The 27,952-nt window shown below is 38.7% G+C and overlaps 1 protein-coding gene and 1 long non-coding RNA gene across 2 annotated transcripts in view; one reads left to right on the top strand and one right to left on the bottom strand.

Moving 5' to 3' along the window:
• LOC139129666 (uncharacterized) overlaps window positions 1-27,952 on the top strand; it is a 396,232-nt gene that overhangs the window by 18,061 nt on the left and 350,219 nt on the right. The window lies entirely within an intron of this gene.
• On the bottom strand, window positions 9,388-27,898 carry LOC139129658 (trichohyalin-like). The gene is made up of 22 exons (XM_070695331.1): window positions 27,636-27,898; window positions 26,772-26,919; window positions 25,935-26,064; window positions 24,777-25,301; window positions 23,643-23,811; window positions 22,871-23,247; window positions 21,985-22,247; window positions 21,103-21,339; window positions 20,517-20,711; window positions 19,967-20,170; window positions 19,553-19,726; window positions 18,598-18,903; window positions 17,860-18,084; window positions 16,826-17,110; window positions 15,861-16,214; window positions 15,214-15,367; window positions 13,701-13,864; window positions 13,125-13,262; window positions 12,573-12,704; window positions 11,594-11,858; window positions 10,490-10,823; window positions 9,388-9,539 (listed from the first exon to the last, which is right to left on the bottom strand). The coding sequence occupies exons 1-21, from the start codon at window positions 27,896-27,898 to the stop codon at window positions 10,627-10,629; spliced, it is 4,905 nt and encodes a 1,634-aa protein (XP_070551432.1). The 3' UTR covers window positions 9,388-9,539; window positions 10,490-10,626.

Here is a 27,952-nt window from a genome sequence, read left to right as displayed (position 1 = left end):
ATGTTGTTCATATTCGGCGTTCTTTGTGTACAAAAGTACTATTCGTTTATTCCGTATAATGGTAACAAGAGAATTTCGAATGATTCTCTTTAATTTATAGGGCCTACACTTTTTTATGAGTAATTTGTAATATTGCAACATTCAGCTATAAGGCACATAACACTTTTGAAAAATTTGAAAAATATGAAGATCCAATTAGTTCCAATCGTGCTCGCAATAAAAATGTCATACAATAAGTGTCATTTTTCTTCCGTAACATGATAAATATAATATATATTATCATAACGGTATATTGATGGCGCAATTATATCTGATTGGTCAAGACGCGAAAAATACCGTTGTATATTGGCGATATACCATGGCAGGTATACGCGCGAGCTCTCAGCTTGAGCAAAAATCTGTTTTGACGTTCCATGCCAGAATTTCAATATACTGTTATGATATAATAGCAATAAATCACACCCAGCGACGGTATACCACTCGATTTTAACCAGTTCACTCCATATATGCACTCGCTATCGCTCGTGCATATATGTCGTGAACTCGTCAATATCTTGTGGTATACCATTGCTGGGTGCGCTTTATTGCCTAAATATAATATAATATAATATAATATAATATAATATAATATAATATAATATAATATAATATAAGATAAGATAAGATAAGATAAGATAATATAATATAATATAATATAATATAATATAATATAATATACAATATAATATAATATATTATATCATACCAGTATATTGATTGCGCAGATACAGCAATGTGATTGGTCGAGACGCAAAAAAGAACCGTGATATATTGGCGATATACCACGGCTGGCATACGCGCGAGCTCTCAGCTTGAACACACAGTCTAGGCCTACATAGCAAACACCCCGGGCTTTCGATTTGAAATAAAAATACGCGGAGGATAATCCCTCTACTGCGCATTTCGCAAAGAGACTTCCAGCATAGGGGTCTCTCATTCAAGTGGGCTTTCTTTATATGAGAATACAAGTAATTTGTTTCTCGATAATATACATAACGACAAATTTGTTAATTACGAATTATGCATGCCAAATTCGCCTGTGTCTCAGCCCCTCGGAACTTCGGCGGTGCGGTGGCACCACAAGGCGTTACATTTTGCCGCCATGCTTGTTCCATCAAATTTCAAATTTCAACTAAAAAGGACACTCGCTTTTTAGAAATATGGGAGTGACTTTAAAAAAAATATATATCCCTTTCTTTAAAACGTCTATACGACAGGGAGAGCTACAATTTCAAAATACCGTTACAGCAATGTCAATGTCGTGCAGTCGAGAAATGAGATTGTTTGAATTTTCGCATATCAATGTACTAATCTACTGTTGTTGCCTATCTCCACTTACCTTTATTACGTACTAGTCTGAACCAACGTGTAGTCCTATGGAAAAACAATGTACAATATAACGTTATAGTTTAAAACGAAATCATTTCTAGTTTAGCACTACCACCGTGTGGCTGTACACATCTGAGAAAATTGTTCAGCGGTTTTCAAAGCAGTTTATCCTTTTTCTTGCTTTCACGGACTTTGATGATGGAGAAAAATTACCCTCTTTCCCGCGATTTGGGTAACACGCATTTTCCATGAGAGTGCCAGTACGGGGTTGAAACATGTAGTGCATACTAATAGCCTAGCACCCATGCCTGCCAGCTCTTTTACAAACGTGGTTACAATTTTAGACTGTAGCTCGCGAACTGTTGAGGCGCTATCACGACCTATTTTTAATAACGCATGTGTTATTTCGACGAATTCACAATGACGTATATTTGTTTTGTTGGCATTTTGTAGGAATGAATTTTAAACGTGTGGTATCTCCGACATACATGAGGTCTTGACACTCGGTAAATTGTTTTATCACACTTGAATCATGAGGTCTCTACTACCTCCATGCTTGAATAAAACACTAAGTATGGTTTTGGTGACGTAGGCCTATGTGGTCTCCTGCAATGGTCCGTTCTCGTAGCTTCGGGCTTCACAGTCGCTTGTTAGCTGGGTAGTCTGCTAAGTAGATCGATTTCCGTTTCGATCGATCGATCCCATATATGATATGCCGCCACTGCAACCTAAATACTCACAAGATGTGCAACAGAATCACTCAAAAAAAACCACACGACCGCTTTTTCAACTGGCTGTGACTACCCAATAACGAACGCCTGTGCTTGGCTTTTCTCGGGCATAAGCCGGCTAGCAGTTTCAACAGGGGCTCGGGCCCCTTGTGTGTTTGTTTGTTTGCAATTATGTGTAATTATTTCTGTATACAGTAAAGAACCATTAAAGAGTTGTACTTGCATTCATGTGTGTCAAAAAAGAATTGTGTTTATTTATTTAAAATTGTTTTTGTTTTTTGTTTGTATTTATAGGCAATTTCAAATAAAACATACCCATGCAGCCTTTGCCATGAAGAGTAAGCACTTACGTGTGTCCACCACCCTCTCTGAATTCTCACTCTGAATTATTCGAAAGAGTTTGTTGGTTCCTTATTGTACACGGAAATCATTAAGCAAAAGTAATAAACAAACATGCATAAACAAATAGACAAACAAACAAACAAGGATTCTGAGCACCGTGCGGGTACCAGCTGGATGGGCCATCGCATTCCCCCAACGATCTTCGCGACAGTATACAAGACAGACCAGAGTATATTGCTTCAGTTTCGTGATCACCTGAGAACCGTTTTCCTTCAATTTTCTCTGTTTTCGATATTTTTAAGCCAAAAGACTGCAGGACAAGTCAACTAAAAGCACACGGCTAGATAGTATCCAGTTTTGATATTATGTAAGTGATGCTCCAATTAACTAAATTTTGTTCAGACAGCCTCGTTACATGCACAAAATAATTCTGGGAAAAAATGACAATACTAGATCAGTTTTCTGGCAGGCTCTAAAAGAAAGCAGGGCTGAACTTTTTTTGCCTCCCCGTGCCGTGTAGTCAGGTTTTTAAACTTTTCCGACAAAAAAAACAACAGAACTACAACAAACAGCTCTCTACCCACAAATTTCTGTTTACAATTTGTAAAATACACATACAAACTTCTGCATGCTTGCAGAATGTCACATTATACTGAAAACCATGGAGATGAGTAAGTTCAAGGCTGCCTTATTCTTGATATTTAAAAGGCAACAATCAGAAATATGTTTGCATGAGCACAATTTTCTGAGTGTTTTCAAACTGCTTGTCCCGCCTACCTGTCATCATTTTGAATGGCCGCTATACTAATCTTTGCTGCCCTGATGCGGGTTTTGCTGACCGAGGGTGTACATACGATGGAAGGGCCCGAGCGTGTGAGGGCCCGTACGCCGTACGACCGAGGTTTTCAAAATCAGTATCATCGCTGTAAAGGTATTGTCATGTATCGTATGGAATGATAAATATGTAGTTAAAAATATTGTGCAAAGCTTTGGAGATATAATTGCATGCGACGTCAAACATTTCTCGCCATTTTTGAGTTCTGGTGATATTCTCTCTGCTGTAAGTCTGCCAACAAGTTGTCAAATGTGCATTCCATGCGCTCTGCGAATAATTTGACATTTAATGAACACAAGTGGAACTAATTTGCGAGAATTTGATCTTTTACTTGTCATCTGAAAGTTGCAATATTACAAATTACCCATAAGACAAGTGTATCACAATAAAAGAAAAGCAGATGAGTTTACTTTTGCATAATAAACTAACATCACTACACTATCCAACTATCCCAAATTAGTTCCAATGGTGTTAATGATGGATATCTGGCTAGATCTTGTTTTGTAGGTTTTTGCTATTGTTTTTTGTCATCCCTTCAGAAGGAATACATACTATAATTGAATATGCCCGTTTGAGTGGCACTTAAACAGTTAAACCAGTTAAAACCGTGTGTATATACTCTTGCCAACCTTATTTCCCTGTATAATGTGTCCATCCATCTAATTGAAACAACCGGATATACCAAGGCCAGTCTGTGAATGGGTAAAATTCAGACACTTTTTCCCATAGTACACATCATAATATTCCGATCATTAGCATTTTGTCTCTGACAGGTTGGTTTGTGGACATATACTGACCTTATTAGCCACGACTCAGTGTGTGAGACAGACACATTGTATGTACAATATAAACGATTAACTTGGGCGTCACCATACATTTTCAAAGTCACCGACTCCGTGACCAATTACAGTAAACCAGAATGGGTAGATCTGTCTAAACAGATACCTGATACCTGATAGCACTTGATAAATAATGTAGCTGTTTGTAGTTACAATTGCAGCTGAAAAGTTTGAGGATGTTTTCTCAGGTAAAACTCTCTCAGACAGAGAGTTGTGATACCAAATTGAAACCAACTGTGTATCTGATGGTGTCATCTTTCAAGATGAATGTTTTGTAGACACTGCACAAATTACCACAGTACTTTTTTTTCCTAAGATGATAATAATAATTTTATTTCAGAAGTACTACAAAAGTAAATAACATTTTCAAAATGGAAATCTACATCATATTTTTGCAATATTACATCAAATTTACAGGTATTGAAATGTTTTCAGTTCAATAGAAATTAAAAATATCCTTGAATAAATTAAGAAATGAACCCGGAGCCCTTGATATAGTCTTTCTCGAGAGAAGATTGACCTCTCTTTCTAGGCGAATATACATCAATTTGGATCAAACTAGTTATGTGAATTCAATCTTCACTGTGTGACCCTGAAGCTGTCATTGTGATATCATGCTAAAGGAGAAAGCATCCTTTTATCGCATAGGTAAAGCCTGGATCTGACCTTACTGCACACACAAGCCAAAATAGCACAGTCAACCTTTGGATGCTGATCGACACAACAGTAAATCCATCTTTTAACCTTTGCATACCCATGTAATGATCTTCCACCTCCCTGTGTGTCAATACCATCCAGTCTTTTACTCCAGGCGCAAGGAACAATGACTGCTTCAAGGGAAGCTGATTAATCTACCTATGCTGTGTGACCTTCAAAACGTATTCACGGGTGAAACATGAAGTGGACGGTATTTTTCCCGGACGGTAAATACAACGCTCTAGTAAATTGGTTTGAAGTTGGAATGTTCACATTTGTAAATTCTGTACATTGGCTTAAAGGTTTGGCAAGGCTGAAGATAAGTGGACACACACACAAAAAAGCAGAATGAATTTTAAGTAAGCTAGGGAGTCCACTCATATCATCACTTATTATTTAGAGCCTCTAAGGAAATCTCTTTAGGTGCGCAACCACATGTGTGTTTACGTATCTTCAGTCGTCCCATAGATGTTGTCTCACTTATTCATGAGACTAAAAAAATAACACTGGTACTCTTTCTTTTATATTTTTGTACATGATATGTTATCATTTTCTCACAAGGGCAATCAGCAGTGACTGAAATTTCAACTTATTATAAACTATGCATAGACGGAAGTTTACATATACATATATATATACAATATTGCTTGTCTTCCACTGACAGAAAATTGCAAATGATAGAACGGCTGTGAAAATTGTATAAAAAAAATCACATCTTAATAGAAATGATATAAACTTTAAATGACTTCACCAAATCATCGCTTCATACGAACTGTAGTAGCCGGAGTTGGCACTTGTCATTTACTTTGGAAATAATCGCATTGTATAATTCTGGATTACGGGAATATTCTACAGTAATTATCACTATTTATTGTCAAGCATAAATGAAGTACAAAAATCGCCGAGTACTGAGATATATTTTTCGATCATAAAAAGTACTCTGAACGGGGAGTGAAATTAACCCTTTCACCACCATGGTTTGTCCCAAATCCATTGTTTTCTATGGTAAAGTTGGACCTGTATACAGGGAACTGGGGATGAAAGGGTTTTAACAGGTTAGTCTACAAATTTAATGGTTCACATTTTTCTGAATATATCTTGCTACCCTGTGTGATAAACTGTCAGCTTGTACCATCCAATATTCAGTTCTCAACATACCAAAGGACGCTGTAGTACAATGCAACACTATCTTAGGGGAGAATGTTTGTATTAATTCATCGTCAATGGCACTCTCCGGCACACAGTGATTACTACCATGTGAAGGTTGTGACCCAGTGTTCTTTGGGTGCACCTATACAAGCAGCAAATCTGTGGAAAATCTCAGAGAATTTCACTAACTGAAACTGTCAAATCCCTTATTAAGTAGTCTTAATAGGATAGTACAGCAGACTGGAAATCAAGGAGTTATCAGTAAACAAAAATCATTGAAATATAAATTCGATAAATCACGGGGAAAAAGCAGCTCTCTTTTGTTACAGAAAGAACAACTTTTCATTATGAAAATAAATGAATTAAAAATATCTATTACAGCGCATTATTAACTACAAAATCACCACTTTATATACTCCTTATTGATTACTTATCATTGTTAAGAACTATAACTACAATAATTGCATAAAGTTTTCAGGTTAAAAAAGAAGTTTACAAAATATTGAATGTTGGCTGTAAATGATACGTCTGAGTGTCGCTTCAAAATCGATATCATTGCATGGACTTATACTCACACAAAAGGATTGTTTTTGTTCACAAAAAAGTTAAACACATCCATGATTATTGAAATTTCTCACATTCTCAATGGCCTGCACTCTCTAGTTTTTCTTGGCCTTCTCAAGTTTAGCCTTGACCGAGTTCATGTTTTTGACGATTGCCGTTTTCTTCACGGTCAGGTCTGTGAAGCGTTCCTGAACTGTGCTCAGTTTTTGAGTTGTGTCCTTGATCAGCGACGTCTGCAATTTACAAAACAGAGATTGAATAGGTATCGTAAGCAAGTATGGCATTTTATATGCAAAGGGAAGACACATGTGAATCATTCAATGTATCTGATGAAATAACTACTGCTCTTCATCACTGTCTTGATATGTTCATCACTTTTTACACAAAAAAAACAGAGAGATAAACTTTGTCAAGAAACTGCCTTTTTACAAATATTCATGGGCAGTCAGTCATCAGATCAACACCAAACTCAAGTCTTTGATGGCATGTTTTGTTTTGTTCATTTTCCAATAACCCGTTTGTCTCACCCTGCCTAGTGGCTCCGATGCAGTTTTGAGGAAATGAGGGAGCAATAATTAAAATGAAATAATTTTTTTCGCACCACATGAAAATGTCCGATGAAATCTGCTCTGCTCATCTATCCAAAGAAAGTGTCTAGGAAACCTGATCACCAGGTGTATTACTACATGTATACCGCAACTTGTGTCACAGTTACGGCCTGTCAAACTTGTACAGTATACATCAGAGTGCCTGTTAACCTTCTTAAGATTTTCGCATTCTTTGTATCATTTTGGGATTTTCTTCCAATGTTTTTGTCAACCCTAAGTAGTGTGTCAAATTTTCTTGGGTCAAAGAAAACACCCTGACATCAATGGCGTGTAATATTGATGCAAAGGGCACACTGGTACACAGACTACATGCACCGTACAGTGCATTATGTAGTGATTTTTACTGTGAATAAACTGTTATACAAAATGGCCTCTCTGTAATTGCTGTGCTTGGCAGGACTAGCTTTCTAACCAAGTACCTGTACTGTTCCTGGAATTTGATGTCAGATGACGCTGTGTTGAAAGGCCCCTGCGACTGTACTTTTTTCCCAAGAGTCGTAAATGACACAAATATTCATGTCTATGTCATATATGGTACACAGCATTCAAAAAGTATACTGCCTTCAGCGTAAGATTAGGACATGAATTGTTGTGTATCTGTTATCTACCTTTTGAATCCTAGAGTCTGCCGTCAGATTGTCAGATTCCAAGCTTTGTGACTGGGTGGCAAGCTGATCACGGAGTTCTGCAGCATCATCTTTGGCTGTTACCAACTCCTGACTGATCTTGGAGAAGTCAGATGATAGCTGATCCAGTGTGTCTTCCAACTCAGCTATGTATGCCTGCATGATGAAGGAAAAATTATGATATGAAAATAACGCAACATCCTAGCAATTTCTGGTCTTCATTGGCGTAATTATGTAAAAGTGACTGCGTTGTCTCCTCTCAAGTGTATATACTTTTTCACACAATCGACTCTACACATCAATGCAATTCACCCTTACACACAGTGGTTTGAACCAATCCCATTGTTTTCTATGGTAAAGTTGGACCTCTAAAGAGGGAAACGGGGGTTGTAAGGGTTAAACTTGACCATGTATTTTATAAATCTCAGGTGCAGCAAGTTGTGACTGTATCAACCTATGATTTAAAGTATTTCTACCACCCATGACATAGCCATACACGATGGTTTGCTCTGAACAATTCTCTTCAGATCTCTGAGAAACTGACCTGTTTCTGGGTTTCACTTGCAGTCGGTTTGGGCGTCTTATCATCGGCCTCTGTGGTGACCCTGTGCCACAACGCTGTCCCGCTGAGCTCTCCGGGCAATTTGGCCAACAGTGGATTCTTGCTGGGTTGTTTGGCCAGGACCCTCTTTGGTGGTTTGGTACCGGTCAGTTGCTGAAGGCGGCCGTCGATCTCATCAGACATGCCGTGCTGCCGTGCCAGGTCAACCTTGTCCTCACTCTTGCCCAGGAAGTCTTGAAGCTCCGACTTGACTGTGAACTTGCTGAACTTGGTCAGCCTGTATTGACACAAGAGAGGAGTTTATGTATGTCTATGTCAGATGAAATCCTTGATATCAAGTTGGTCTCAGAACATGTGACACAGCTGGACTAGAAAATTTACCAACAGAATAACTATCAATATTCAGGGGTAACAAGGAACAATTTAATTGCGCTGATCGCAAATGACGTCACTGTTCTCTCTCATTAATATGCCTAAATAATCATTTGTCCGCATTTTCCGCATAAACGACGAAAATAAAACCTGCGAGTGTTAGAAAGGCTATTTAGTGTCACACTTATTCGTATGAATTGATGACTGAGACTACAAGCTGCAACAACAGCCGCGCATACAATGACAAAATTTGTCCAAATTTCAGCACATTTGTCCAAAAGTCACGCGCATGCAGCTATATTTAGTAACAAACCCGAAATCGCAATCAACGCTTTAATTGCTCTTCATACAGTGCTTTTGGCGGGAAAGGGTGGTATCTGCGGTGCAAGAAAATTTTTTGATATGTGTCACTACATCATTGATGCAAAAAACATATCTAGATTCTTTGTTTATCGCAGGATGCTGAGAAATGTTGCATGAATAGAGGGTGCTTGTCTGTGAAAATGCAACAAGGGGCAGCTTCCGATTGTCCTAATTTACCTTTCATCCATTACGTTCTTATCAAAGTGGACTCCATCTTTGTCGTTACCACGCAGCAACTTGACATCCAGTATGTCGTCGACCACGTTGCGTTGATCAGCGTCCAAGTGTGACTCACCGAAAAGCATTTCAAGCATGCTTCGTGAACTCTGCTCCTCGGCGTTCTGGTCTTTGCTTGACTTGCCCTTGTAGGAGGCCAGGGCTGATGAACGACGATAACGGGCGAAGAAGAGATCTTGGCACACAACAGACAAAGCCTTGTGGAATTCTCGGTTGTACTCGGGTTGGGCATCATCACGCATGTCACCTACACAAAAAATGTACATCATGGTTACTGTGAAATTCATGTGTTTGTGAAATGTCAACTCATCACAAGTTAAGGTAGTATGCGCCTCAAAAGGTGAAAGCCTTAATTTTTTGCTCAAACTTTCTTAATGAAACTTTCAACCATTCTCTTACCAAATCAATAATAAAATTTGGGGGTCACCCTGCAAAGTTTGGAACTAGCGAAACAAATTACCCAACATTTTGCGATATTTGAAAATCAAAATGGCTGCCATTCCTGTGTTAACTCTATGGGAGAAAAATAAAATTTTTGATTTTTGAAAAACTAAGCCGGTTAAAGTTTTGTTTTTCTCCAAGAGCTTTAACATGAGCCCCAACACGTGGTAGATCAGAAAAGAATTGTAGAAATTCGAGAGTCCGACTATCTGTCCCCGAGGCACGTTCTACCTTAAAGCATGATTCCTCTTGACAGGGTCTGAATATGTCACAGATCTCTTGGGACTTTATATAGCTCATATTTGCTACTAAGAAAATGTGAATGACATTGCTCTTTTGCTTAATTTTGCAAGACCTGGAGTGAAGTTTGAGTTAACTGCAAACTTAAAAACCAATTGATGTGAAAAGAATAATGTCAAAATCGCGAGTTACTCTACTACTCATGGGAAAAAAATCTGACGGAATTATTTGAATGTGTAAGCAACTTCATTTGTGTATTCTCAAGAATTCATGCACATAGCAGAAAGACAAACTTTTCACGAGCATATAGAAATACACTGTCACCAACCTGCCACTTGTACACAGAAATTACCAAGCTATTCCACACAGCAATTTTCAAGCAAGTAAACATAGAGTTGAATGACACAGATAATACATCTATGAGCTTGATGCCACAACATCAACGACAGAATTCGATATTTTGGGTGGATGTAATTGCTGCTGTCATTAAAAGACTTAGTTTGACTGACCACCTACCTGATTTGATGTGAGCCAAAGCATGGACCAGGACAAGCAGAAACTGTCCGACGTAGTCCAATCTTGCCAGCCTCATGTACAAGATACGGTTGTTATGGTCGTAGTGGTACGAGTGGCGGTACGCGTTACCAACCAGTTCATCGTTTCGGTTTGATCTTGTCGGCCAAGAGGAGAGTCACGGGTAGGTGATGACAGTGAGTTGCGATCAGTTCCACGACGAAACAACCGAATTTGTACACCACCAGATTACGGGCGCTCAGCTTGTTCAGATCGATGGGGACCAATTTGTCGTCACTGCTCCACTTGGAGTCAAGGTCATCCATGAAATATTCACCTGTGAAGACGTGTGAAAATGACAGGAAACTACATGATGAAGACGATACATTATTGCACCCGGAAATCTGATATCTGTCTTTCAGGAGATTTAGAATTCATCCATTGGATCCTATATTGCAAGAGCTGAAAGTTTTGTTGAATGTCAATTTTGTTTCTTGGTTGCTACATCTGCAAAGTTCATCAAAAACTACACATACAATCAACCGGACTCAGGGAAAGATCAGAGAAAACTATTTCTCCATCAAATGAGTTTTACATATCATTATAACGTTAGTGGGGCTTAGTTACTTCACAATGCCAGGAAAAGGCCCCCTAAGATAACCTCATTATCATGGGTATATTGTAGTATTTTACGTGCTTCCATCAAAATTTGTACACAGGGACAGTTTATGTGGAGACAAAATGGGTTTTAAATCAAAATCATGACATGAACTTGACAACAGTCAAATGAAATATTGCTTGTGTTGCAAATATATAATACATTTCAGCATCTAAGAGTACAGTTGAAGTTCAATACTTAACGTGATAAGCTACTGAATCATTCTCATAAAATTTTCGGAGGGGAAATAGACCCTTTTCATAAGTCTAGCGCCCTCCTGTGGCCACTGTGAATTTGAAGTCAAAGCGAGGTCACTGGGGAAAAACCTGGGCAGCGGCTGGAGGGTTTTCCCAGTGGCCTCGCTTTGACTTCAAATTCAAAGTGGCCACAGGAGGGCACAATAGACTTATGAAAAGGGTAAATTGGGGCATGAAAGTTTGTATAAGTACCTTGTCCAACAGCCTGTGGTGCGTGTACTCCCTTTGTTATTAGCTCTCGTATTTCCTCCATCTTCTTGTACAAGGGTGATGCCATGAGCAGTGCAGTCAACTCGGTGTCACTGAGTGGAGCCGCCATGCTGTAACTGGTTGGCATGTCCTGTCCCATTGACGTCACCATCTGGCTCTCTCCTTCCCTGGCAACCTGGGACCTTGGTTGGACAGTTTCATCCGCACCCATGTAGTCAAGATCAACCACAGCTTTCAACCTTTGAATCTGAGAGAAAATGAAGAGACAATTCAATATCAAGGTTTTGTATGGGTAGTACACTTACTTTGAAAAGATTTGTGAATTTTACTGAAGAATTTAAGTCATCTGGATTGTCAGGAGTGTAATATATCTTGCAGTGCAAATTGCATATTATCGGATTTGAGTTTATATTTGGAACCTGTAAATGGGACTAGATCCCGTAGGCTTTCCCAGTAAATAAATAAATAAATGAATAAATAAATAAATAAATAAATAAATAAATAAATAAATAAACCATGGTGGCATGCTCTTAAGACTATAAAATCCTGACACTCATTATCTTCCACTGGGATGGTGTGATGGTTATATGTTATTCATAAAGTCACTGCACATACCGTGTAACACTTAACATAGTATTTGCCTCAAAAGTGAAAAACTTTTGCTCACACTTTCCTCAATGAGTCTTTCAGCTATTCACTAACCAAATCAGGAATAAAATTGGGGTCACCATGCACAGTTTGGAACAAGAGGTATAAATTCTCTAACATTTACCAATATTTTAAATTCAAAACGGTCACTATCCCTGTGTCAACTCTATGAATAAAAATAAAATTTTCAATTTTCAAAAAACCAAGACCCTAAAAAGTGTTCTTACAGCCAAGAGCTTTAAAATGAACCCCAACGAGAAGTAGCACGGAAAAGTACTGAAAAAATATCAGATTGAATTTGTAGATATTGTACCTCTTCAGCTTTGAGTCTTCCTTCTTCTTCGCGTTGCTTTTCTTTCTGGACTTGTACGCTTTCTGACATGTCCTCCTTGACCTTCTTCTGTTTGGCTTTCAACTTCTCCTCTCTCCTCTTGCGAAGCCGCTCCTAAGACACAATCAGTAAGTCAGGAGATTATTTGGCAATCCATTACAAGACAGATACATTGTTTTGTTATAACTCCAATATTTCACACATTTTGAGTTGTGAGAGAAACATTTATAAATTTTTGTTGATAGATTCTTATATCGGTATATTGAGATGTCTATACTTATTAAAAATTGTGCCAGTCAAAATGGCATTTGTTTTTACAAAAGTGGGCTGTTTTCAAATCTGTTAGAAAGGTTGATCATCCATAGAGAGGATACACCAACCTAACCGACAATGTTTGACCTATTCACCCCTGATTCCCTGTACAAAGGTCTAAATTCACCATTGATAACAATGAGCTTGGGCCATACCATAGTTCAAAAAAAGGGTTGAATTTCCAACATTTCTCTACTGAATACATCATTATTATCAACAAACCTGCAAGCCGCTCTGCATTCTCAATCTGTCAGCATCCATTTTGTTTGTTAGTCTGGCCACCTCTTTCTGGTGTTCTTCTAGAATTCTATCCTGATCCTCTTTGCTGGCACCTTGGGATTTCAACAGATCCATTTGCTCCTGTCAGGACAAAAAATGTGCCATAATGTGTTGAGCAGTGCTTTCAGTAAGGGTTTTCTTCTGTGGGATTCCCAAAATTTGGCTGGCCATGCCCTGCCTGTCAAACACTCAAAGGGAATCATCAGTCCTGCAATGGGACAGCACTAAATCATATAACTTCCTGATAACCATGAAAGATATCTAATGTATGCCTATGCGAATTTGAATATATCCATACATTGATAAATATCCATATATGGATATATGCTTATTTACATACATATCCATATTTGGTAAACAATTTCAGTTTGGCAGCACATATTTTGCATGGCCATCCAAGTGAAAGTCAATGATTGGTTACTTACCGTAATATACTGACAAAATGCCTTTAATGCAGGTCTCTGTGTAGTAAGCAAAGTGCAATGCTTTCTTTTCTTTTACACTTTCTAAAATACTTACCTTTATCTTTTGTTGTTTCTCTTTGAGCAGTTCCTCTTTGCGTTTGTTCAATGCTGCAATGGACTTCTCTGTCCGCTCTTTCTCTCGTTTAGCTTCCTCATCTAGCTGCTGTTCGTAGGACTTCACCTCACTCTCCATCTTGGCCTTTTCTGCTTTCATAAAGTCTGTGTGTGGGCAAAGACAGACATCATCACAGATGTTGGTGGTAGTGGTAGTAAGCAAGTACTTTACAGTGGGTTACTGTCATTTTATACAGGTTTTTTCCTCCTTTGGTTTATATAGGCAGTCACAAAGTAAAACATCACTAAAATTCTTCTCAATATTGACTATCTAAATTCTGTAGTCATATCAGAGATGTCAAAAATATTCATGTTAAGGTTCCAAGACAAGAAATGTGACCTTTTTAATCTAACAATTCTCTAACGGTTAATAAACTCAGAACCCCCATAAAGTATACATTTTCTAAAAGCCTACATATATGGGAACATTTGGTAACCACAGTGTCACCATTATTTACATAACTATCACGTGACAAGATAATTTGCATAACCTTTCAAAAGTCGGTTTTCCCTATGCTGGACTGCAAGCTGTCACAATGCTCTTTCAAAGTGTGTCTCAGATTTTTTATATCTTGCTTAGTTTTTTTGCAGCACAATTTTAAAGAAATCAACTATGGTAAAATTCACTGCTCTGGAAGTTTTTCTGGCATAAAACTGTTTAAGAAGGTTTAAAAAAATTCTGTGACACACTTTGAAGATCTGTAGGATAGCTTGCACTCACATGAATTTCAGCCACATATCTCAAAGCATTGAAACAAAACATAGGGAAAACCGATTTTTGAAAGGTTATGCAAATTACCTGTCACGTGATAGTTATGTAAACAATGGTGACACTATGGTAACCAAAATGTTCCCCTATATCTAGGCTTTCCGAAAATATACAATTTACGGGGGTTCTGAGCTTATTAAACACTAGAGAATTGTTAGTTTAAAATGGTCAATTTCTTGTCTTGGAACCTTAATACCAAGTGTCTATATTCTGCAAAGTCATATCATGGAACGTCACAAACACTGTTATCCATATAGAGTACCTATCTTTCCATACCATGGTCAAGATGATGTTATAATCTGGAAGTGAAGAATTTGGGAGCAAAGGCAGTCTAGGTTCCTATTTGTGATGAATTTGAACTCATGAGTGTCTGGTCAGGCCTGGGTGTGTATCTTTAGAATACCATGTGTCAACTGCCTCAGAATCCTTTGGTGAAATGCCTGTTTCTAATTCAGGACTGAACTTGGAATTAATCTGCCAATTAACCTATGCCATCTGAATTCACAACTGTCATCCCCATGCTCTCACAACACATTTCTTTAGGGAGACGTCCAGTTTTGTCTTTAGCTTGGATGTGCTATATTGAGGTTGTGCACATCATAAATATTCTTTTTCATTATTATGATGTCAGTGTTTCTGAGTGAATGTGACAAATGATTGAAAACACCAATTCCTCGCAGCCTACCTTCAGATTCTTTCTTGATTCTTTCTTCCTGCTCTTGTCGTTCTCTCTCAAGTCTCTGTTTCACGTCTTCCAAGGCCTGAGCTGCTTCCAGTGCGTTCTCTGCGCTTCTGTTGCTCTTGTCAGCCAAGAACTCCTTCAAGGCATCGGCATATTCCTTGGAAGAAACCACGAAACACATTTTGTGATGTATTTGTTTTTTGCCCTTATACAAATTTTATGATGATCAAGAGGGCCAGGATTCACCAACTGTAAAAGACACGGCTCATGCGTAATCCATTGATGTGTCAGTCTTATAATGTGAGAAAATACATACAGGTTTAATCACTGGTCATTGGCGTTTCCAGTGATACAGCTCAGCAATTGTCTGCCTTTGTAAGCACACGAATGACACTTGTTTCTCAGTGAAATACATGTACATATAAGTAAGTCATCGCACTACAAAATTGAAAATGTCATCATATATGGCAAGCATATGTATCAATGTGGGCTCGTTGAGGGCACAGTAAAAACAAGAAATAATTAATGTTGGTCACAATAAAACAAGAAAAAATGTAAAAATATCAATATTTGACCAAAACGGGTTTTCTTTTATGTCTCATTGTGATCCTTTTCTAGCCTCTGTGATGTAACTAGACAAAGCAGCTTACTTCATAGTGTTTTTCCTTTAATTCCAGTTTGGCCCTGGCGTATCTCAGTTCCCAGTCCTGCAATGCTGCCTCTTCCGTCTCGCGTTTCTCTTCCGCCAAATTCTTCTCCAACTCGGCCAGTTCCAATTGCTGTTTATTCAGCAGTTCGGCTTTCTTCTGTTGCAGTTGTTCGTTGGTCAGGTTCTGCTGGAGAAGTTCGTTCATCTCGTCCTCGTGCTGCTGCAGGAGGTTGTTGCGCTTGGCGTCGTACTTGTCGAGGAGTTTCGCCAGTTTGGCTTCGATGGCGACCCGGCGTTCGGCGGCAAACTGAGCATCTAGGTCCTTCATCTCCTGTGCTTGTCTCTTTTCAAGAACCTGTGTTTCAAGAAAGATAAAAATTCGCTTTTTATACTTATGATACTTGTCTTACTAAAGCTCAACTCAGGAGTGAGCAAATCCTTTTCAGATCTACAAGCCCCCACGCTAGTAGCGCCAAAAAAAGTACCAGCCCGCCATCAGCATTGACTAGCTTCAGAGTCATCTCTGTTGTAAATTATTTTCAAGTTCTACTGTCAAACACATTATTATAATAGCCATCATCAGAAAGTGTTGTATGTTGGAAATATTTCACTAACATGCTGCAGATTATCTAGCATTTACATGGTGCAGGAGTTCTCTTCATAGATTTTTCCCAAATTCACTAATCTGACTGGCTCGTAGATGCAAACAAGTGCTAGCCTCGACACAAAAACTGCTAGCCAGTGACGTCCGGCCAGAGGATTTGCTCACCCTTGCTGAACTTATCAATTACATTACATGTGAAAATATCAATTACATATGAAAATAAGGGTTTTAAACCCTTTGCGCCTGACCCCTGGTGACCTATATACAGATATTTTTTTTCCAAGCCGGGTTCCTGGGGTTAATTCATTTTCATGAAATTATCAGTAGTTGCGACTCTAAGACAAACAAGTAAATGAACTTACAGCTTGTACAACTCTCTCTGTGTTTTCAACTCCGTGTTCCTGTATGCCTTCCGTGATGGCTTTACGCTCCTCCTCCTTGACTCTCTTTGACCTGACCTCTGCCAGTTCCTTCTTCTGTGCCAGCAACTCCTGCGCCATCTCAACTTCCTGTTTGCGTTTCTGCTCGCTCAGCAGTCTCTTCTTGCGCTGGAGCAGTCGGTCTCTCACAGCGAGCTGCTGTCGAGACCGCTCGTTGTCGAGTCGGTCTTCCAGCTCTTCAAGTTCTCTGGCATGTGCTTCTAGCAACTGAGGGTAAAAGAACAGGGGAACATGAAACTGATTAGTGTCATCTTAGCAACAGAAATTTAAAAACATGGATAAGTTCATGCAACAACCTGGATATTTCACCTCTTCAAGTTGTAAACATGCATTTCTTCAGAAACTGAAAGTGTTTTCATCAAAATCAATAGAATCTGTACTTGACAATGATAAGCTTTGTCAGTGTTCGTGTCTCTCTTCTGACACTTTCACATAAATATTTATCATGCTCTGACTTATTCAAGCATTTCTTAATGTCTGATGTGTGTGTATGTGTGTGTGTGTGTGTGTGCGTGAGTGTTTGAACGTACATTTATGGCCGAAAATTTCACCCTGAATATATTCATTCACTTACTGTCACAGAAAATTGAACATGAGAACTGTGTATGTTGTGTGTGTGTCTCTACAGAAGCTACATGTAAGTTTGCCAATTGAATACTGGGTATTTTGATACTAGGCAGAATGCACAGACAGCGGAAGTAACTTCTATAAAAAAGCGGATGCTTCCGCCGTCAAAAATGAATGCCATACCTTGAACCCCATCAAAGCACAGAGAAAACAAAAACAAGATTGACAAGCACAGATACTTTAGGAAGAATAACTCATTATACCATTAACCTGTTTACCCCCGCCCCTCTAACCCCCATTTCATATAAAAAGGTCCACACTCACCATTGATAACAATGGGTTTGGACCAAACCATAGTGGTGAACAGGTTGAACATCAGGAACACCTACCCTAGCAACTTCGTCTTCTGACAGGTCCTTCCTTGCGGCCAGTTCTGCCGCTTGTTTGTTTTTCTTTTCTCTAATGAGTTTCTCTCTTTCACTCTGTGCTTTCTTTGCCTCATTGGTCTCCTTGCTGGACGTCTCTCTCTCCATTTTGTTCAGTAAGTCTTCATTCTCTTCAGCGTGACGGGTCTGCATTTCTGTCTGTACACGCTCGTGGTCTCTGATGACGGCCTGTTGAAATGGCACGCAGACGGTGAGTGAATTTTAAAGTTTTTTTTTAGTTTTAAAACAGAGTTAAATGTATGCAGACAATAAGCTTTAATTTTTGATATCATTTTTTTTGGTACCGTAGGAGACATATTTGTCATTTTTCCCTCCTATTGTATGTTTAAATACAGTACATAAAATCTTAACTGTTAGAGTATAAGGAAGTGTGCAGAATTTGCAATGCCACTTGACAAGTGAAGCCTAATCCAGAATAACATTCAGTTTGACTGTCGCTGCATAATGAAGTCTACAAACTTTGCAATGTTACTGCCGACAAGTGAAGTCTAATCCAGAATAACAGTTCAGTCAGTTTGACTGTCACATCATAATAAACAGTAAATAATTTATGATGTTACTGTCGACAAGTGATCAGAAGTCTAGTCCAAAATGAAATTCAGTTTGTAACAATAACATTGAGCATTACATGTAAAGGCTGTGTTGACAAAACGATACAAGGTTAAACTCCTGGACACTGACCTGTTCTTCCATGGAAAGATCAGCCATGTTGATATCTGATTTTAACCCTGAGGTCAAATCAGGTGCTTCTAATTTTGAAGTCTGGAGTTCTTCATCTTCATTCAATCGTTTCAGAGCCTCTTCCTCAGCCTTTTTGGACGCCTCTTTCATTTTGCGCATCCTGCGTGCCGCCAGTTTGGCTTTCAGCTCCGCCTCCTGTTTCTCCTTCTGCGACGACAGTTCAAAGTCGAGGTTTTCGGCGTCTCTCCTGTACTGGTCCAACAATTGTTGCTGTAGTACTGCATCCACACCAAACTGGCTTGAGAGCTAGAGATCAGAATGTAAGAAAATTGATGTTTTTGAACTAATGTAAGCATCCTACACAAGTGATGAAACTGAAATTTCAAAGCAAGTGTGACCATTGTACACCAATATGGCGGTACCAGTTTTGAGACCAGACTTTTGACAGTACACAAACACATACATGTATTCAGGTAGAACGCGCCTCGGGGACAGATATTCGGACTGTCAAACTTTCACAATTTTTTTCTGAACTATCACTTGTGGGGGTTCATTTGAAAGCTGTTGGTTTAAGAAAACTTCACCTGCATAGTTTTTCGAAACTTGAAAATTTCATTTTTCTCCATAGAGTTAACACAGGGATGGCGGTCATTTTGAATTTTAAATATCAGTAAATCTTGGGTTATTTATTTCTGTAGTACCAAAATTTGCACCGTGACCCCCGATTTTTATTATTGATTTTGAAAGAGAATGGTCGGAAGATTCTTTAAGGAACATCTGAGAAAAGGTTTTAGTCTTTCACTTTCGAGGTGTGTATACCTTAAATTTGTGACAATATTAGAAACACACTCACTGCAGGATATAAATTCACTATTCCTTACAAACCCAGCATTCAAAAATTACTATGCACCAATATACTGGACATATACTGCCACATTTGAGAGACGATTCTTACCCTCTGCAAGGTACGTTTGTGTCCATCGTGCACTTCTTTTGTTTTTTCTTCGTCGATGTTTGCGTTGATGTCCTTCTCATGTTGTATTTCCTCGGTGTCCAGTTCTGCCTCCAGGGCTTCCGTTTCTTGCTGGTGGCACTCTGCGATGGCCTTGGTGTCATCTTGTGGACCAAACTGTAAGCAGTACAAGTGAATTTAAACAAATTGGTGAACAAAATTTTGGTAGTTTAAAATCCACAAATAATGGGGCCTGGGATGAGGCTAGGATTGAGTCAACAAATAATGGGGCCTGGGACGAGGCTACCACATAGTATTTATCATGGTCAGCATGTAATATCAACCAATCTGAATAGCACATTAGACTCCTTCAATATCATACTTCAATACAAGAGAAACTGGACATTAGAAATTCACCTTCTCAAGTTCTGCATCTTGTTTGTTCTTCAAGTCTCTGAGCTGTTTTCTCTTCTTCTTGGCCATTCTGTCCTTCAGCGTCTTCATCTGCATGGCTCTCCGTTTCTCCAGCCGGTCAAAGTTGGCCTTCTGGAATTGCCTCTCTTCGCTGGTCAGTTCATCCAGGGCCTCAGTGCTGATCACTCCGGTCTTTTCCAAACTTTCCTGATTTGGTCAGATGGACACAAACATTGTTTATGATTTGATCTCAGCTTGTGCACCTGACATGTGGCCGAATTCAAAATTGAACGACTTTTGTAGAATTTTGAGACAAAAATAAGGTCTATAATTTGACAAACGATGCCTTGCCAAAACGGAAGTTTTGAAAAATACCGAACCAGTATTAACAGTGATAATGATAAAAATAATCATAATAGGCCATGTCATTTGTCAAATTAGAGTCTTGGTGAAAATTACAACTTGCGAATGGTGTGTTCAGTTCTTGTTTTCGCAAAACCAAATTTTCCACTTTTCTAAAAAAAGCAATACTCGTAATGCATCCCATACTTACGAGAGCCTCAGTGAAGTTATCATTGAGTTTGTGTTGTTGCTCTGTGGCCAATTCAGACGTTTGCTGCATCTTGGATCTGGTGACGGCCGATGATTCTTCGGCATGCAATGTGTCCAGTGTGTACTGATGCATTTTCAGCAGGTTGTCCGGGTCTACTTTGCTCTCTTCCGGAGTCGGTATTCCTGCTTCTTGTGCCTTTACAGAGGAAGCAAAGCACGAAATATGACTATCACTGTGGTAAATTTAAGTCTGATGTATCAAACATGATCCAATAAGCAACATAAATATGAAACTTACATTATTACATTATATTTTTTCAATTGCAATGTCAATAAATTTATACCATAGTGACCATGGCCAACTCTCTGACAAGCTTACTGGTATGTCACATACATTATCAGTACTCTGACCAACAGATGGCCACATAGAATATCCATTGCAAAACCTCAGAATTTTTTCAAGTCAAACAAATACCATGCAACCGGGCAAATATAGTTAATCATTATGTAAATTGCTTTTCAAACAAAAAGAAAGTCCATGAGAATAGATACGAAATGAAAAGACATTAAAAAATTGGTTTACAAACCTCTTTGACATGTTTGTCATGCAGTGACTTCTCCCGTTGTTTTCTACGCTGTGCCAAGCGATCACGTAATTCTTGTAACTGCCTCTGTTTCTGGCTGTCCAGTCTTCCCAGTACTGCGGCCAATTCCTTCTCGTGTTCGGCCATGATTCTGTCAATGTCGGCTTGTGACAAATCATCGTCCAGCTGAGCTGCTAGCTTGGATGACATCCTCTGCAGTGCCTCTTGGCGTTTGTTTTCCTGTTTGTGGAGAACAACAAAACAACTTTAGTTCATGTGTTATGCTGAAAATCTAAGTTGACAAATTATGGGAAACATGTGCTAATAGCCAGAAAGACAAATCATATCATACAATCGAAGTACCTCAAAATTTACAGTTCAGAAATTTTGAACTGTATTGTAGGTTATATATGTATATTTGACACTTTTTTCAAGTATTTTGATAGTAATTTTCAAGAACTTGCGTAGTACTTGTGCAAAAATTTATTTGCAACAATCATATGACATAGGTAAGTAGAATCCATTTTCAAGTACTTTCCAGGAGTGAATTTCACGCTCCAATTTTATCAATGTAATACATGAAGAGAATAAGTGGAAAATCTTACATATTCTTGTAACAATTTATGAATTTCTCACATGTTCTTGTAACAATTTATCAATTCTTTACATGCTCTTGTAACAAAGTTATCAATTCCTTTTATGCTCCTAAAAACATTATCAATTTTTGACATGCTCTTGTATCAATTTATCAATTTCTTACATGTTCTTGTAACAATTTATCAATTTCTTACAATGCTCTTGTAACAATTTACCAATTTTTGACATGCTCTTGTATCAATTTATCAATTTCTTACATGTTCTTGTAACAATTTATCAATTTCTTACATGTTCTTGTAACAATTTATCAATTTCTTTGTCTTCGTCTTCTTGCAGATCCTTCTCCAGCTGCATTCTCTCAGCTGCCTGTTTCTTTGGCAGGTCACTGAGACCAGAGTGTGTGGTGACAACTTTGCCGTGGATGTTGAATGTGGTGGAACCCAGGCCAGCTTGTCTCAGGATCTCAGAGGTGATAGGTATCTTACCAGTGTTTATTCTCTCCAGAAGCAGCTGTAAGGCCTGCATTAACTCCTGGTCTCGGGCACTGGCTCCTGTGAAAGACAATGTAGGAGAGAGACTTGGTTAAAAAATAGATTTGATGTCAGAATAGAAACCCCCTGAAATAATTTGCTGTGATTCAAAAATGGGACCAGCATTTATTGGCAAAATCAAAGGAACCTCACCCTTTGGACCCTGCTGGGATGAACATTTCTGTATGTTATAGGTCATAAGAGGGTCAAGGTTAAAAGGTCATGCAATGTAAAATTAAAATGTACCTACTCTGCAGATGATGATTAGCGAATACAGTATTAACTGTTTGATGTGCATGTTTTAATAAACAGCTATAATTAGGGAAACTTTGGCTAAATATGCAAGCTGAATATGGCTGGCCACAGGACACATCTACAGGCTACAATTATTTTCCAGCTTAATTCAGGCTATGCGGAAACCATTTTGGTTTCTTGGATTTTCAAACTTGTCAGGTCTAATGCTTTCCCTCAACCGTGCCAATCCATACTTTTGAAACGATGACATCCCGTCAATAATGACAAGCTGAAATGAAACGCAGTGGCAATCACACCACACCATAGAAAATCTAAAAAACTTAATTTAAGGGAGACAAGTACAGAGTGCCATGTGTGACATTGTGATAGTTAAAGTTCAGATTATTTACCGATGAACTGCTTGAATAAATTGCCTCCTCTGATGTTAGCACTGATGATGTTACCAGCTCCACTGTCACTGGCCTGCTCGCCATCTCCCCAGGCCTTCCTTCGTCTCTCCTTCTCAATTTGTTCCAGTTTGGACAGGTCCAGATTGTTCAACATGTTCTTCAGCCCTTCATTCTGCTTGCTGATTCTCTCGTAGAAGTTTCTAAGTTCTTCCTGGTGCTTGGCTAACTGGGTGGAGAGGAAGAGGGTCTGGTCTTCAAGCTTGTCGTAGAATGTACGCACGTTGAAGTCTTCAAGCTCTCTGGCGGAGCCAGTCTTCAGAGCAAGTCCTGACTCGGCTCCTTCTGCAATACCGCGTGGTCCTAGGACTACATCTTCCCTATTAATGAACAGTCAAAAAGAATAATTACATCACATGACAACTGATTTTGTATTTTACTACATACATACATACATACATACATACATACATACATACATACATACATACATACATACATACATACATACATACATACATACATATATACGTACATCAGTGACAAGTCATCAGTAACTATGTACGCGTGTAAGATTTTGCTGGTTTGTTAAAAAATCAAAAATCTTAATTGCTGCCTCTGTTGCTTCAGCAAACAAGTCTGAAGAACAGTTTTTTTTCCATTGCCCAATCACAGGACTAATTGTCTCAGCATAATTCTGATGCTGGAAGGCCACCAATAAATTTTTGTCATTGGCTGCGTGTTTTATGCTGCAAGCATGTACAGAAATTCTAACCTGTCATAATCACAGAACTGCAGGTAAGGTGGAACTTGTGGTGGTGCTCCAAGACTCCTGTATTTAGGCTTCCACATCTTGAGTGGGTAGATTCCAGCATTGCGAGGGCGCCACACAATCACAGCGACCACCACCATTACTAAACATGCCGCCAGGAACGCAAGCATTCCTGAATTGAGAGAGAACAGGAAAGGTAAATTTGAATATTTGAGCATGATAAATTTAATTATACATACCTCTATACATCTATATGTACGGTACATGGAGAGACAATCAGATATGCATGCATACATACATACAGACACAGACAGACAGACAGACATACACATAACATACAAAACATACAAACTGAGAAAAACAATGGATTATCAAACTATCCAGTCAGCTTCTATTGTTTTACACTTGTGTCAAAATGGATGCTAAAAATACCGCAAAGTTTTCCTTTTCACAAATTAGCTGATTGCAAAAATTTAGCCGCCCATACTTAAATACCTAACCTGAACAAAGGGCTTTTCATGAAGACAAACAAAACAAACTTGTTTAAGAAATCTAAGTGTGAGAAAATTGCTGTAAAGTAATAAATCATCCAAAAGTCAGACTGTGAACATATATTTAACATTTCCTATTGATACTGGGTCTCCTCTCTCAACATTCATGATTTCGCTATAGGCACCTACAATCAATCATACTTGCCATTAAAACTTTGATTATCAAGCTGCTGTGTTTTCTCCATGTAAACGCAATCACGACATACTTTTAAGAGATTCCTGTTTGGTGCATGTCACAACTATCTGCTACAGGCTTCTAACAACTATAACTAGACACAATATACATAGACTTTTGCAATTTGGAAACATAGGGTTGATCTCTGGCCACAAAAGTGTGGAATCTGACATATCAAGACCATCTCCAAGTTTTGTTCAGATTCACTCTGAAGGTATGCATGGGCCTAGCAATTCAGAGGGCCATTAAATATGAGCCTCTACTGGTAAAAACACAAATTTATTGTTTGGATTTCACAAAATCTCTTCATATTTGCTAGATAAAATACAGACAACTCTTATTATCAAAATAACATGTTTAAATTATGTTACCAAAGGATAATGCCACTTGAAGGTTTGAGAGTTCACTTACCAATAATAAGTCCCCAATCTGGTTCTTCATTAATAGCGTCTTGTTTTCCGACACCATAGTCCACCAGGTTGATTGGAGCTGATGGCTGTATCCTGGACTCACCACTGCTGCAGCTAGATCCATCCGGCTCAACCGAGATAATGACCTCACGCTCTGGTTCCTGCGAGTCTGCAAAGACGTACTTTCCGGCTTCCGTGAAGACATGGGCAAAGTTCCACAGGGTGACGTTTGTCTCTTCAACCAGGAACTTCAGCTCGGAGAAGGCACCGTAGTCAAAGGTTGGATTGGTGTTGTACAGGTGGTCTTTGACGTAGATCGGGAAATTGCTCAGGCTTCTGTCGTCCTCGTTGACGTACACCCTGAACACGACCATGTCTTCGATTTCAAGGCAGATCACAGGATTGGATACGTAGGGTACACTGACATCAGAGAAACTTGAATTGGTTGGAAGGACCGTGCTCTGAAGTAATCGACGTCTGGAACTACTAGTTGCTGGAACAAACACTGCACTGGCCGCTATTGGAGCTGCAAGAGAAAACATACCATTAATATCAATGATTTCTACGAAAGCTTTATAGAAATTACATTTACGTGAGTAACTGTCACTTTTGGTATATTTAGTATATTGTGTGTACAAAGATACCTTATCTAGAGCAATTTATGCATGAAACTTCAGGTTCTTCAAAAAGTACTTCTTTCTTTTAACATCTTTTTGTAACATACTGTCATTCTATACGTTATTCTAGCTAGTGAGGAGTAAATTTTGAGTAAACCCTTTGCACCCTGACTCCCTGATACCCTATGACATCATGCAGACATTTTTGTCCGACCCGGGTTCAAAGGGTTAAACATATATTGTAATCCCATTAAATCAGATTCCATGCATTTTAAGTCATCAAACATTGCTTGTGTTTCCAGTTTGGAGGACACTTATTGAACTAAGTCTCACAAGGGGACTTAACACAGTTAAATTGATCTATCTGCCCATACGTTTCATTGTAATCTGTATGTTTTCTGTCTATTAGTCTAAAGTCTAATATATAGTATATGAAGTAGACCATGGTATCTTTGGGTAATTTTGTGCTCTCTCTCTCTCTCTCTCTCTCTCTCTCTCTCTCTCTCTCTCTCTCCCCCCCCAACACACACACACAAACTTACTTTGCAAAATTGCAGTCTGGGATGGATCTGTCACAATATGACCTTGAACTCCAGTAGGCGTGAAGCTGACAATGTGGGTATACTTTGTACCTGATGTGTGCTGACTTGGACCCACTGTGTATGGGACAACCTGAAAAATTATTTATAAAAAACATAAAAAACAAATTTATAACATAAAATGAGAACAGTAGTTATTTGCCAGGGCTGTGGCGTGCTATTTGCTAAAAGATGGCAATTTTTTTCAAAACACAGACCTGCAGATAACCACATTCTGGGAGTTGGTCACAGGCAACGAAACCGGTCAACTTTCCAAAAGTCAAAAGTCATGTTGCTACATCCTGTTGACATATCAAAGCAGTAACATCCGAGCGACAGAAATGTTTTGAGAATTTTAATACTATTAACTTACACTACTTGAACTCTGCAAAGAGTTTTCACCAATGACATTCACGATATAAAAGTGTCAACAGGACAAATAACTGTAACTTTTAATGACGCTTTCACTGTTTTTGTCACTGTATCATTATTGTCATGTCATTGTCTTTGAAACAAGTCATTATCAATGACATAGTCCCCACAAGGTTAATGAATTTTTAAAACGATTGACAGCAATGATGGTCATATTGGATTGCATCACAAAACAACTCACATTACATCTGTATGACAGAGGATGGAATCCTTGTACCATGTTTGAAAGAAACCGCTCAGAGCATCTCTGAGAAATTTGCATGAACGGACCCATGGACACATGCAGAGATGCACGGACACAACCAAATTTTAAAGTCCCCCCAGACTTTGTCCCTTGGGTCTAATAAAACAAAAACATGACAGCCTTACCTCTGAGGTGGTTGCACCAGTCACTGGATCCTCTGTCACAACTTGCAACTGGGCATTTTCATTCAGAGTACCTCCAACGTAGGGAGCTTCGCTCAGACATGATGCATCACAGATTTCACTGGGTGACGTGTACTCTGTGCACTGGCATCTGTAAAATTTCAATTAGACACTCACTGATGAATAATTCAACAGCCAAAATCAAGTTCAAGGTTCATATAGAACTTACAAGTTTGATAAAGCCATTGATAGTAACATTAGCATACCATGTAGCAGTTCATATGTGCTACACGTTATGATTGCTATTATATATATATATATATATATATATATATATATATATATATATATATATATATATATATATATATATATATATATATTATATATATATATATATATAATATTATATATATATATATATATATATAACCCTTGGCTCTGGATTTTAATTTCGCCAGGCAGAAATCTGGCACAAAAACAGCCAACTACACTGTATTTGTCCAGTTCAATATTTGAACTGAAACAGCATTTCAAGGTAAAATTGTTTCTGGTCAAATGTTATTCCATGTGGGTAGCAAATTATCATTGATTGGCAGGCAGAAGGGTTGCAAGTTCAAAGAAGCTCTATCCCCCTTCATGGATAAGATTTTTTGTAAATAATAGCGGGCATAAGTCAATAGCATCAATACGTACATGGCTATCAATAAACACACATCTGTGAAAATGTAGCATCAAAAAATCTTACTCACATGATAGTATGATATACATTTCGGTATATCACCTTTGATGACCCACCTATGAGTAGCTCAAAACTATAGCTCAGAAATTTGATTTCCCTTGTTTATTTCATTTTATCAGTCTTACCTGCCATTATTTATGTTCAAACTTCCGCCATTAGTACCACATGCTGGCGTACAGTCATACGTTGAAGGGTTAACGCACTGTCTTGAGCTGGCCAGGCGAACCTGGGTGATGTCACATCTCTCATCCACTTTGGGTTGGCAGTCGCTTGCGGCATTGCCTTCCGTCACCTGTTCATCATTTCGTTGAAGAAGACGTAGCCTGACTCGCACACACATGCACCATTGGACGTTTGGAAGGCACGATTTTTGCCCTTGCACGTACATAGGGCACTGCCTGGTTCAGCAAAAGCTGAACTGCCGCACGGTCTGCAAGCTCTC

Source organism: Ptychodera flava, chromosome 3 (assembly GCF_041260155.1).
Source record: "Ptychodera flava strain L36383 chromosome 3, AS_Pfla_20210202, whole genome shotgun sequence".
Taxonomy (NCBI): Eukaryota; Metazoa; Hemichordata; class Enteropneusta; family Ptychoderidae; genus Ptychodera; species Ptychodera flava.
The sequence above is the reverse complement of the archived record's forward strand: the minus strand, read 5'-3'. Positions and strand labels throughout refer to the sequence as shown.

What these genes read in the sequence shown, in the direction of transcription:
- LOC139129658 (XM_070695331.1), bottom strand. Translation starts at nt 27,898, where the DNA reads ATGTACGTGCAAGGGCAAAAATCGTGCCTTCCAAACGTCCAATGGTGC. An exon ending in ATAAATTGTTACAAGAACAT is followed by an intron (nt 21,340 to 21,984) that starts GTAAGAAATTGA and finishes CTCCACAAACAG; the next exon opens with GAAAACAAACGCCAAGAGGC. An exon ending in CAGAAGACGAAGTTGCTAGG is followed by an intron (nt 17,111 to 17,859) that starts GTAGGTGTTCCT and finishes TTTTACCCTCAG; the next exon opens with TTGCTAGAAGCACATGCCAG.